We start from the raw sequence: 13,339 nt of genomic DNA on the forward strand, positions 1-13,339 counted from the left end.
AGCATATGTAGCTACGGACGCTAATACCCGATACCCGGATACGCAAGGCTCTTTCACACCCCACTAACATTCGTTGGAGTCGCTACAAGGCTCTTACAAAGTTACAAACAGTTAGCTCGCTGCGTCATTGAACGTCAAAGCAAACCTATGGTCTCTCCTTCCCAGCTTTCGGCGACCAACCTGCGGCCCTGGCCCAGTCGTGTTTTAATTCAGGCAGACTTGTCAAGGGCCAACGAGGACGGCCTGCAATAACCCACGGGTCCTTCGCTCGAATTTTAAAATCGAGATCTGCTCTTGCTCTGGTCCAAGGAACCCATAATCCCAGCAGTTCCCGTGTGTAATGTCCAGAGTATGCTGCCCAGGACGATTCGACAATAACTATGTTTCGTATCGAGTCATCATCATCCTTCATCACCATCGGACCTTTGGAAAGCCGCGGGGAGTAATAATAGCATTCGTATGATCAGCCCCTCACAACGTGGCCGTGTGACACTTGAAATCTCTCACATACCACCTGCAGCTGCCCCGTGCCCTTTGCCATGAGATAATTAAGACTGGGACTCAACGGCAGTCTCTTACTGGCCGACAGACAATAATATCGCATGGATCCCCAACTCTTCCAGAGACCAAGACATTCGCGCACTAGCTGTCCCTGGACTAATGCATAACCAACAATCGGTTTCGATCACAATTGGCCCGTTCATCTAAAGCCAGAGATCATCTCCTCCGTTCCTCAATCAGAGCGGTGCTTAGTCGGAATTTGCCTTCCGTCGTTCGTCCCTCTGCAGAAAATAGCCAACGCGGAGTTATTCTTATCTCTCACTAAGGCGTGCTGCGTTAAACGCATTATGCACATGCCACCTGGCAGCCATGATCCTCCAGCATCCCAGGCTCGACTGCCAGCGAGGCCAGACTTTGGCAAGGACCCACGATTAAATAGCACCTTCAAATTCCAGGATCGCTCCCGGACTATGGGCAGCTAGCTGTTGGGTCGATGAACGGCAACGACACAATATTATACTTCATATTAAGCCTGGATCCGTTTGGCCTGCACTGGAGCCACTACTCCGTACTGGGCAGATCCAGAACAATACGATGGAGTCGTATGGAGCATTTTCGAGCGCTAAAGCTAACAATCCGATTTGACAGCTGCCATATCATACCGGCCGATCAGTGGGAGAAGGATTCCCATCTCTCGCGTGGTTTTGGACAGAATGGAGGCGTCTTACTCCCGAGACGGACGGCGGCGGGAGGAACCTCGTTTCCAGCTGACTTCGTATCTTCAACCACGAGTTTCGATAGCAAAATTCCCACTGGTCGAAGCTCACAACCACGTTGTGATAAATATAGACTGAGCCGTGTCTCCTTGCAGCATGTAAGGGTCGCCAAAGTTGAAACATGCCTGGACTCCTTGGAGATCAATGTTGTGCTGCTGCGCCCTGCAGTCAAGCTTCAGTCGAAACCCGAATCTGCCTTGCCTCAGGCTTTCCCCAGTTTCAGGGCTGTGCTGACTTTCTAAGGTAAGGCCCACTCATCGCGTGGTTAACTAATAATTTCAGGGATTCGACGATTCGACAGACTGCAGGTTAATCTACTTTGATTATGCCATCCTGACCAATCTATTCAGGGTCATAATTTCGCTCACCGTCTGCACAGTCTCTTGATTCGTGGAAATGCAAATATCCATCTCAATCAAACCCTACCATTTACAGTGGTTCTACTCTGTACGATTGGATGATTAGAGGCTTGGTTTCTTGGTGACCCCTGAGGGCCTGAAAACATGAAATGCCGTATTCTTCGAGACCTCTCAAACTTTCAAGCTTCTCTAGCTTGACACCCGCCGGCCCCGGCAGTTGTCAACCGTTCTAGTTGACTTCTTCGAACTGCGACCGCCTTTAGGCTATATGGTGGCCGAATTGCAGACTCATATTGGCTTGCTCCGATGAAGCAGGACTGCTCTCGTTTTGCAGCTATTCGCACTAAATCGTCAATGCCACTGTTATCCACCCAGCACATAGAGTCACCCCTGGGCCCTCACGAGGACCTCATGATAGAGCTTATCGGTCTTCTGGGCTTGGACCAGTGGCCCCGTTACTACTCTGATCATGTCTCAGACCATAGATTCACTAACCGGAGGTCAGAAGAAAGCGGCCGACTCGGAGAATATTATTCAAGCACATCTGCACAAAGGTCAGGAATCCGTTGTCGGTCAAAGATCAACAAATTCGATGACCATGTGGGACCCGAGCAGCCGGTCAATAAGGTTAGCTTGAACCATACTTCGCCAGTTCGCAGCGATGGCGCCGACGGCGGCCGACAGTCCCGCAAAACCTGCAGAGAGCTTGAGCCTTGACAAATGACGGCGCCTTGTAACCGAAGATGCCAATGTCCCGATCCCAATAGTTGCTCTCGCTGCAGAATAATATGCAGATTACTTCTCCTTTCTCCAGTCTTGCTTACGAGTGCTCTTCAGTGATCAAAAGAGTTAGCCGGTACTGACTAACGTCTCTAACTCTTGTCCCTTTTGACGACGGGTCATCCCTCCGGAAGTCTCTTACCCACTCTTGCTCGAGTCAATCCGTCGGACCCAACCTTGAACCCGCAAATTGAGAGCCCACTTCAAAGGGGCGAAGCACGAAAACATACTTTGGAAGTTTGGAGTCTGGATTTAGCTTTTTGCTCACTTCGGTTCACTTTATCAATCTCTCGCGAGTCTTTTCGAAGCTCCAGATCATTGCGGGACCATCACGTACGGAGTCCGGGAAACCCCCCGCGCCTTAAGGTATCGTGAGAATCCCGACTTTCAGCCGGCAAATCAGCGCCTTCGCCGTTGAGGTCATGCTCTATTCTCCAGCGTGATTTCGGATCTTTTCTTTGCCTTGTTACGTGGAATACGCCTCGCAAAGCTTACCCCTGAAAACAGCTAACCGCCGCCTGCTTCCAGTCATGTATACGAGCATCATGCTACTCCGCACAGTATGAGCTTTCTGGCTACGTTGGCACCAAGCCGCAGGCTTAGTGACCGACGTCCTACTAGCCAGAAATGATATGACGACATCTCTATTCATCACACTTACTACACAAGACTTGTCTCCCGTGGATTGGTTGGATCGCTCTCTGTATTGTTGGTTCCTTGAACAAAACAAAGTCTTTGATCAGGCTACCGCGCCCCCGGAACTTGGCCGTTCGGCGGTACCAGCCGCAGACCGATATGTCGAAGGATTCGAACCCCGGCCAGCCTCTAGAGCGCCTGTCCAAGCATGGTACCTGCTCAGGAAGGCCGCTAAATGATACTCATCGAGCCATTGCCATCTGATGGTGCAGGGATTAACGGTTAGCATATTAATCCAACACGTGGTCTTCACCAATAGTTCTCCACCATCTACAGCTGCAGTTGGTACATCCTTCGTCAGCATCTCGAATGGTTTAACCAACTTGCGTATGGATGACTACTAATTAACTGGCTTTGATCTTCATGCTATTGCTCGGATGCAAGGCGCTTCCGCCACCGATCATCTCCCGCCGTCGTCAAGCATCCCCCACGAAATAGCGCTCGACCATCATTCCCCGTTCCTAGCCAGCACCAACAACACCGATCCCGCGTGGTGGCGATGCCCGCCGCCTGGACCTAGACTCTCACTAGGTAGCACCAAGCTTACTCCATAGTAGCATCCGCGCGATCCTTCAAGATATGGCAGTCACGCTTCGAGTCTCAGCTTATGCTGCAGAACGCCTGGCCTAAATTCACGATGCGGCTGTCCAATAAGAGTCCCCCATTCGCCAACAGAAACCGATAGAACCAACAGCTTCATCTGCAGTGACGTACATCTGTTGGATTCTGCAGCACGTTCTTGCTCAGCGCTCATCTTCATCAACCAGCTTTCCCCCTCCCGTGGCAAAGATCTAGTCCTTTCGACATATGGAGACGTCATACACTGCACATGGAGAGATAGAGCATCTCTTGTCGTTTCGAAGCTGCATACAGCAAGCTACAGGGGTACGGGCTTTAATCTGTCTCCGACAGTGGCAGTACACCGCAGCCTATCCCATCACGGTATCTTCGATGCCAGACTCCATGAAGTCAGCGGCGTGCTCAAGATCACATCGATCATGATCCTCCTGTCCCGTCCGGTATCTCCATCGCGGGATGGTCAGATCATCCTAGCGTTGTTGCATCTCAGCAAACACGTTGCTGTGTCCGTGTTACTGCTTGGCTATATTGGAAATTGCGATTGTCTGCACCCTGCACCCTGCATCCTGCATCCCTCACAGCTTCGGGCGGTCCCTGAATCATGCATGGCTTGGCTTCATCTCTACAACCAGGTTGGCGTACTGCTGTTTACCCTAGTTATCACCCGCCTTGGAAGATGTCGGTGGCTGACCGCTAATGAGACCAAGAGCATAGGTACGCTCAATTTCGGTGCCGGACATCCGCCCAGGCAAGCTGGCAGTGTGCCCTCTCCTTCCCCTCGGCACTTTCTACCCCGAATAATGCCGCCACCGAACCCTCCATCATACCACCTAGAGGCAGGACCCAAGCCATGCACACGAAGCAGGACATGTCAACCGGAAGCCATCAGCTAAGGTCCATACTCGCCCATAATCGTCCAGCGCAAGCAACATGACCTATACAGTGAGAGAACTATGTCCATTACTTGGGTGAACCATCGTCGTCACCTTTGTGTTGTCTCGCTTCGTTCAGTTTTATCTAGATGAATGTGGATGGACTCGGATATTCCATCTATTATTGCGAACGCTAGTCGATCAAAGTCCAGAGCTGAGTCATGGCCTATGCACAGCAAGGATATACGCGAGATCAAGCTGTCGCCGTTCTCGTGATACACCCGAATCTGGTAAAAATGTATTGTATATCCAATGCATGGATTAACCGAGGCAGGGCTCCAACCTGCCGATCTTGAAGGCAACGCTTTCACCCGGTCTGATATCCCTCGCTAACTTATTCAGCTCCACACCAAGCAGCATTTAGGATGCGCTCTTTCCGCATCTAGAACAACCTCGGACGCTTTCGCCTCACTCAATGCCAACGACATATACCCTTTGACAGACAAACCACCTGTTCTTATCCCGCGTGCATCGTGGTACACTTCTAACGTAACAGATAGCTAGTTGCGCCGTCGAAACAGTGTCTACTATCCCCGTCATCCCGATCTATCTTCCCAGCCGTCTACCCACCCCACGAGGATCCATTCGTCAATAGGATGCCCAAAAATCCAAGAAAAGTGAAAATATATACTCTTCTGTAGGTATTACGGCCATCATCTCAGCCGTAGTACTCATACGCACAACCACAACCTAACGATGAGACGCAAAAGAAAAATCCACTCTACTTTACCCTACCACAGTGTGATTCGGGAAGAGACTACCTGTCTCGGCACTCTGCGCAATGACAAGATTCCTGGCGCAGTGCCCTGCCTTTATTACCATCTTCTATGAGGTTCACGATCGACGTCTCCCCTAGTTAGGCTGCCAGGTAGGTAGGTACGTATAGTTTCTCGGGCACAAAAGTGAGGACACATGCAATCCAGGAACTGATCTCTCAAGTCTACCGGTGATATCTATTCTCAGGCCGAAAATTAAAAAAAGAGACACAGAGAGAGTGTGTGTAAATACATACTCGCCCAATTGCCTGCTTGTTCAGCTGCTCAGTCAACCTACCAAGTAGCTAGATACTACACCATCCTGTCTTGTCTCCTCTTGTCCTCTCGCATCTGCCACAGCCCTATCCGCGACGTAAATATATAGCAGATGCCTTGCCCTTACCCTTTATCCATTGGGACTCAGTCACGAGAACGTAGCATTTATCTCCATTCGAAATTACCCCTGTAAGTGAACAATCTAGGCTTAAGCATAGCAGTCTATTTTCTCATGCGCATTTACCCCAGTAGAGACTGAATTGATTCACACACCAATGCTGACTAGGGCCACGCATGTACGCGCCTTTGCTGGAATCTGCATTATCTACGTTCACTATAGCAAGCCCTATTTCTCTAAATGCTTTATATCTCTTTATAGATATCTATGGACACATGTCTCTTGCTTGTTTGTTCTTGTGTCTATATAAACCTACCAAAACCTACCAAAACCATGCTAACCCCTACTAACCTTGGCTCAAGCTGGGTACCCAGCACTCATCCCAAGCAGCTGTTAGAATGAATTCCGGGAAGACGATGGCCAGCTCGTACTTCTGAACGGATGACACTATGCGTAGATGAGGAAGGAAGAACCACTATACCCTCACCTTCCTCTTACAAAGACATCTCATGCTCTTCATCTCATTGCAATCATGTCCTATTTCCCCGACTACCTTTACTCTTTGGAGCTATCTCCTCTGCTGGAAGTTGTACGGCGAGTCAAGCCAGACGTGGCCATGCTTCACAGATACTGACAATGCTAATCAAGTTGCGACGCTCATTCCGGCAACTTGCTTCCTCCTCGTCGCGAGCGCCTCTATGGCCAGGCATGAGACACCACTAGGACAGTCAGTGCCATTGTATGATATGCCTTAAAGGTTCCTCTATCTCTCCTCCCCGCACCACATCCATCCAAAGCTAAAACCCACAACAGTCGCTACATACAGCCGTCCTAGCATTCTTCATATACACAATCACAGGGATGTACCGTGCGGCGACAGCATATGAGTACTCGGCGCAGCGACAGACACTGACATTCTTCGGCGTAATGGCTATATTGCTCTCGGTGGGAACTATAGGCATGGCTTAGTAGTGAGTTAGGAATTTTCGACACGGCCTCAAGTCTTATGTTTCGGGCGACAGAAAGGCCATCGGCCTTGAATGATGGTTGTTGGACAAAGCACCCGGGGAGTTTGGTCTGCCCACCGGTCCAGGAGGCCTAGGCCAGCGCATTTTTTTTTGCCGAGAGCCAGCGGAGCATAGCCCCGGTATGGTTTGCGAATCGAAGATCGGTCCTTCTGGTGTTGCGTGCTCTGTAGAAATTCCGGCCGTGCCAGCGCTTTTGCAAGTCTGTCTGCCACCTGTGTCAACAATGCCAGCTTCCTGTTTCTCACGAACAAAGTGAGTGTTGCTGGATGTCAATATGCTTTGTTCGGCTGGGGATAATCGGGGCGCTGTTGCTACAACGTCTCCAACCAAAGGAAGAAAGCACCTATAGGGTCGGGACCAGGGGCATACTTCAAGCCCCGATACAAACAAACTTGTGGTTTTTAGGACCTTCCTCCTATACCATTCCCAGTCCGCTTTCCCCAATTCGCCCGATCTCTCAAGCATATAAGAAGCTCCGGCCCTATCGAGGACGACCTGGAGAGCGACGTCGACTTTGATTATACACTACACGGCAAGATGCATAAAGAACGCAAAAGAGATAGAGTGGGGATACCATCCACCACTATCTCTATTGCTAGTTCTGCCGACCTTTTTTGGCTAGAAGTTCGAACTCCATCACCAGAGCCATTATTCTCCCTTCAAGTCCTTATCAAAATGATCGAAATCAAGGCAAAGCCTCTCATAGTGGAGATTCCAGATCTAGAATCGAGCCTTGGGTGGATCAATTGGAGCAGAAAGATGAAGATATGCCGTCAGGCAGCCGGGTTCTATGACCGTCTAACTGTCCGGCACAAAACAAAGGAATGCGTTTTAGGTTGAGATCTACTGCTGCCGCATAGAGAACAGCGGCAGATTGAGCCTGTTCAAGCGTGAGCCTTATGTGGCTAGCCAATGTGTACACTCATTTGGAGCGAGCTATACACTGTGGGTAACTCAAGTAGTGTCCAAACTCCGGGCATTGTTATTTGTGGCAGGGAGGGATCTCCCTGGGACTCGGTGCAGTGTTTTAGTGGGCGACGAGATGTGTTATTCTTGAGCAATTGTTGGTTGATAAGCGCCAGAATGGGTGATATGTGACTATGGCTATACCTAAAAGAGGGGATGAGGGTACCCAGCACGTATGTTCGCGGAATCTAGAGATTCCAGCTCGACGGGTGTCTAAACCGTCAAGAGGCTAGGTATACGGCAATATTGCATGATCGCATGACAGGACTGAGACCAAGAACCAATACCGTACAGTATGAAGCAACATGAGAAGGACTGTAATTCTCAGCTTAAGAACATACAAAGTAAGAAATAGATACGAAATATTTTGTATTAAAAAGGTCAACCCAGCCAAACGCCTTCATACCAAACTCTCATCCGCTATTCGAGCCAAAATTGTTCTCAATTTGGTGTTGAATCTAGCGAGCAATGTCGGGGTCAAATTATACTCGCTGCAAAAAGCCAACCGGCGGAGCTTGGAATTATGGGACGGATCTGATGGCACATGTGCATGTCGAACAAGAGAATCAATCGATTTAGAGACTGAAACGTCGAGTTCAGAGGTTGATGCCCATCAAGGCGATATTGTCCGCTAGGCAGGTTGATTTCGTGAATGTAAAGCCAGAGGCATAGGTCAATCGTCATGAGTCGCAGGTATTCGGTGGTCTTCGGTAGGTACGATGCTTAGTGCCGGTCGGGGTTCGTGACTTGCAGGATCCGGCGGGAGAAATCTCGGTCATCATCGATGCTACCATTGCTCTGGCGCCTTTGGGCCATAAAATCACCGTCAAAACGAGTGTCGGACATCGAGTCTTGCGACATGGGTTTGCCGAACTGCTCAACGTTGCTCATTTCGCGCATCCGCTGATCAGCGGGGTGGCGCTTCTTGAAGCGCCAGAGGAAGAAGCCAGCACCTACCAAAGCAGCCAATCCCACCACACCGATAACCACACCAGCAGCAATAGCAGCAGTATTGGGTCCGTCCTTTTTCCCCGAGGAGTCGGTGTCTGCCGATGCTGTGCTAGTGACCGATTCCGAGTCTCCCCCCGCGCTCACAGTCGCGGTGGTAGCAACACTACCGTTCGCGTTTGTCGTCGTTGAGTTTCCGCCGCTAGTTGTGGAAGTGCTGCTACTGTTTGAGGAGGAGGTGGTCGAGGTGGAGCTATCTGAATAATATGCGACGCTGTCGCTATAACCGGTGAGGTAAATTGAGTAGGCGTCGGATCCACCACCTGCAAGACAAGTTAGCACTTTCTCCTGAATGATAGATTGGTATGTGCTTACACATGACGATGGGCCAGGCGGCACAAGACTTGTTGCATTCATCATCATTATCTTCCTTATCCGCCTTGGCTGGGATCTCATCACCACAGAGACAGTGGTTTCCGTTATACAATCCGAAGACGGCCTTGTTTTTCCCGTAGCAGAGGTTCATGCAGTATCCGTTACTCTGGTACGTGTAGGCCCCCTGGTCTTCCAGGGGCGTCGAGCTGGAGAAGCAGCCGACATACGTCTGTTGTTGAGCGGCAGCCGGCGAGCTTCCGGCGAGAAGGAGAGCGGCAGTCGCGAAGACTGAGGATAATGTGAGCGACTTCATACTGCGATGTGTTGACAATTTATAAGGGTGAGGGAAGCGAGGTACAACTGAGGCGGCAGTTGTATCTATTATCGTTCAACGAAAGACGGGACGGCCGGCGTAACCCTATCAATCGTCTGGGCAGGGCCGTAACAAGAAAAACGATCAAGATAGCGAGAGGACTGAGTTGGGGGATCTTGGTAGAGTTTTCGTGACAGAGGTTCAGAGCGGTTTGTTTCTGGAGAAGCGGTCCCTGGCGGGGATTAAGCGTGTTTCAGTGCCCCTTTCAGCCGGAGCCCTTAACGGTCGCTGACTCGGCCACAACAAGCACTCAAGAACGCGTCTGGTCGAAAGGGTTGTGGGAGGTATATGGTGACGGGATTATCCGTTGTCGGATGATGAGGACAACGAGATAGAGGCAATGAGTATCCTCCCAAGCCGACCGGACTAGTGATCCCTTGATCAAAACAAATCAGGGGTCAAAGGGAGGAAGCGAGAGACAAAACCAGGCAGCAAGACAAGGGCTGCGGAAACAAAGCTGAACAATGTAAATAAACGAGTGTGTCCTTGGATCGATAGATATCAGCCCCAGGAAGCGAGTATTGATGAAAGGGAGAAAGAGAAAGAGCGACTGGATAAGTGATTGAAATGGAGTGAGGGCCGGAGCACTGTCAGTGTTGGACAGCCCGTGATTGTGTCCGTTCCTGGCCCTGGTTACTTACCATACAATAGTTTACTGCGCCTTACTGTGAGGTTCCAGCCAGTTCCGGTAATATTTCATCCCGCATACCGTGCGTCCAATCAGCGGCTGAGTTATTTAAGGGTGATTGGGCCGCTCAATGCGACGCTAGACTAGATAAAGAATAGATCGCGACCCTGACGCTTCTTTTGATGAAAGGAGGGGGGCATGTCTCGCCTTGACTGCTTCATTTACACTCCGGTGACAAGGGACCAGGTTCGCCTTTGTTGTTATTCTGCTGAGCTTTCTTTCAAAATTCATTCTGCCTTTTGTCAAAAGAAGAAAAACAAGCTTACAAGGGTTACGCGGCCTCGGATCCCATCATCCCAGCAGCAGCCACAGCGCAATGTCCTAACGCTCAATCGTCCGAAGCGCCACTTATGCAAGAGGCCACTGCAGGTCCAAGAGGAGGCGAAGATCATGAAGTGTGCTGTCGAAGTCTTCAGTCTTCAGTAGTTGCTCTTTTGACCCCGATGTGCATAGCAGACCAATAACAGTGAGATGATGTTCATTTGACCCAGTCATCGTCGGCCGTCATCCAGTCATAGAGCGCAGCTTGGATGAAAGGACCATCGTTTCAACGTCGATCACTTGACTGACGCAGCACCCCAAGATGACTCCAGGGCAATTTCAGAGACCGGGGGATCGAACTGGGCGACCAAACACTGCAGCGTATTATTGATTGCTTACCCAGCAATAATGCTTGCCAGCTGGCAAATGTGATGGAACTCGACCATGTTCCCAGGGATCTCTCAAGCCTGACTCGCTGAGAAACCATGGGTCTTCTGTTTTGCTGAGCGGCTACTTCCGATCAGCGCCCTGGAACGCCAGGTACGGACAGTCACGTGCTTTTAATGTGACCGGTCACTTTCATGCTTTGAAGCCTCTACTCATCTTGTGACATCCGGTCCCCGGAGAACCTTCCATCTTGAATCTGGAATATGCCGCAATATGCGGAGTGATACATCGAAGCCGGGCACATGGCCCGAAACTCGTTCGTACCGCCTGGACGGAGTAGCCGCATGACTCCTCGCTCGTTCCCAATTTCTGGAAGTTGCATAGATGATAGATCGTTACCACGAGCACCTTGACCACGAGTATCCGGACGAATTCAAGATCCAGCGCGCTGAAACAAACCATTGATTCCGTGCCTGGGGGATCATCTGCTAATGCCAGCCTTGGTAGTGAAGCTTTACGCGAACCTCGGATATCGCTAGGAAACACCTCGCTATGCTGCAGCGCCCAATCCTCCATGGTCTCAGACTACATACAAATGATTAGGTACAAAGTCTAAAACTATCCAGCTGCTACGGTGGCTCTAACTATTAAGAAGTATTTCCGGGAACCGCTTGTCTCAACTCAAGGAAGTGCCGCTAGGGTCTAGCGAACTGCCGGTTTCTGACGGAGTCCTATAAACAAAACTATACGGAGTCAATGAACGTCAAATCTAGATCCTGCCAGATTGACGCATCACACGGAGTGCCAACTTTGACGCGAACATCGCCCGGTGTCCTGGTATCGTTAACCTCGGCACTCGACTACGTACTAGGTACGGTGATTGAGAGTCCGCCGGTCGTCCAGAGACTCGACGGCCGGGATGTTTCACGCATCAAATACGCTTCAATATCCTCTGTATTATGGTGCGATACAGGGCTTATGCCGGCGTTCGAGATATGAACAATATCTATTTACCTAACGAAAGCCGGAAAGCCATGATTGGTACCTAGGTATAATAATGATTTTCAGGATTAGTAATACACAAACACAATGTAGAGAGCAGCCGCCTATCCTAAAGGAATCCGTGCAAGCCATGCCATCGTCGCCGGCCACGTTACCTATCTCCAAGAAATGCTCCGATTCGTAATCCTTTTGTTGCCCTCCTTCCCTCCCGTATATAGGTGCGGCTCATGAGACATTTCTTTTGTAAGAAGGAAAGCGTTTCGCAACGGAACTCGCCATGCGTTTAGGTCATTCATGGCTTCGGGATATGCAGGGTCTTGCTGACCATGAGGCACCCATGCAGAACGAAGAGGAGAACGATCGGGTGGAACTCAAGCGCGGTACCTTGAGCAGCAACGCCGAGCGGAATGTCTTCCAAAATCCATTCTTGCGATACCCAGTAGGCCATCACACCGACGATGCTCAGGGTAGTGGGGATCGGTGTGCCCTCAAAATACTTCGACTTTCCGGTCTTGTCTTTAGGAAGGACAGCGGCGGTGACGTTGAAGCGGGCGAGGCGCGTCAAGCCGCAGAGGACGAAGAACGTGAGGAATAGGTGGTCGAGAGGGGTTCGGATTCCGAGCGCGAATGCAGCGGCAGCCGGCGCCATGCCGAAGGAGATCTAGACGCAGCCACTTAGCTGTGTCACCTGCAATAGGAGGTATGTCGACCTACCAGGTCTGCGAGGGAGTCCAGTTCTTGTCCCATGAGAGACGACTTCTTCCTCCATCGTGCGATCCTGCCGTCCATAAAATCAAAGAATAGGCCGAACGGCATAAATCCGAGAGCGGCCCAAATGGCACCGTAGTCGTGGGGGTCGCCGAGACAGTAGCGGAGGGACGAAAAGACGGACATGACTGTTTCACCGGTTAGTGGCCGCTCGTAGAAATCTCAACGTCGACGTCAACTTGCCTCCGCAGAATCCTGGAAAGGAGGTTAGTCAAAAAGCACCACTCAAGTATTAGGTCTGTCCCTTACCATTAAGCTCGGTTACGAGATCTGCTAGATGCAGGGCTCTGTACATGGATCCGCGATTAGCAAACGTCCCCGCCAGTCAGGACGTTCAAGCCTAACCTGACCATACTGAAGTGACCGGTATCTGAGGACAAAAGCATCTTCTGCTTCTCTTGACCTAAGCAATATTGCTATTAGTCTGCTGAGAAGCCCCTTTATTCAAGCGCTGGCTTACCTCCATCAGCAGACGCTGGGCCACCGCTGTTTGTAGACGAGTTCGCGGGCATGGCTGAGGTCCTTCGAGACATGCTCATTCAAGGGATAGCGAGAAAATGGAGATTATAGAGTAAAATAGGTGCTAGGAAGTACTATAAATGAGAGATGCTTAGGTAGAAAGCAATACTGGCTAGCAATTGCGATCAGAAGGAGGATGTGTTGACGATTGCACGTGCAGGGTCTCGCTTCTTTTAGGCTTTAAGCAGTTCGACTAGACGTCATCGCTGCGCCACACTCAGCCACAACTGTTAGTAAAGCAGGTTCTAAACT

General features: G+C 50.5%; 3 protein-coding genes across 3 annotated transcripts; all 3 read right to left on the reverse strand.

Moving 5' to 3' along the window:
- Nucleotides 1-6,371: 6,371 nt before the first annotated feature.
- Nucleotides 6,372-6,734, reverse strand: DSM5745_10863 (uncharacterized protein; the record flags this gene model as incomplete). Its single annotated transcript, XM_026752879.1, has 2 exons — nt 6,372-6,491; nt 6,597-6,734. The coding sequence occupies 2 exons, from the start codon at nt 6,732-6,734 to the stop codon at nt 6,372-6,374; spliced, it is 258 nt and encodes an 85-aa protein (XP_026598517.1).
- Nucleotides 6,735-8,489: 1,755 nt separating this feature from the next.
- DSM5745_10864 (putative plasma membrane sensor transducer) lies at nt 8,490-9,402 on the reverse strand (the record flags this gene model as incomplete). The annotated part of the gene is made up of 2 exons (XM_026752880.1): nt 8,490-9,037; nt 9,090-9,402. The coding sequence occupies 2 exons, from the start codon at nt 9,400-9,402 to the stop codon at nt 8,490-8,492; spliced, it is 861 nt and encodes a 286-aa protein (XP_026598518.1).
- Nucleotides 9,403-12,092: 2,690 nt separating this feature from the next.
- On the reverse strand, nt 12,093-13,080 carry DSM5745_10865 (CDP-diacylglycerol-serine O-phosphatidyltransferase; the record flags this gene model as incomplete). The annotated part of the gene is made up of 5 exons (XM_026752881.1): nt 12,093-12,461; nt 12,515-12,696; nt 12,818-12,855; nt 12,914-12,971; nt 13,029-13,080. The coding sequence occupies 5 exons, from the start codon at nt 13,078-13,080 to the stop codon at nt 12,093-12,095; spliced, it is 699 nt and encodes a 232-aa protein (XP_026598519.1).
- Nucleotides 13,081-13,339: the final 259 nt, after the last annotated feature.

Source organism: Aspergillus mulundensis (genome assembly GCF_003369625.1).
Source record: "Aspergillus mulundensis strain DSM 5745 chromosome Unknown scaffold_17, whole genome shotgun sequence".
NCBI lineage: Eukaryota > Fungi > Ascomycota > Eurotiomycetes > Eurotiales > Aspergillaceae > Aspergillus > Aspergillus mulundensis.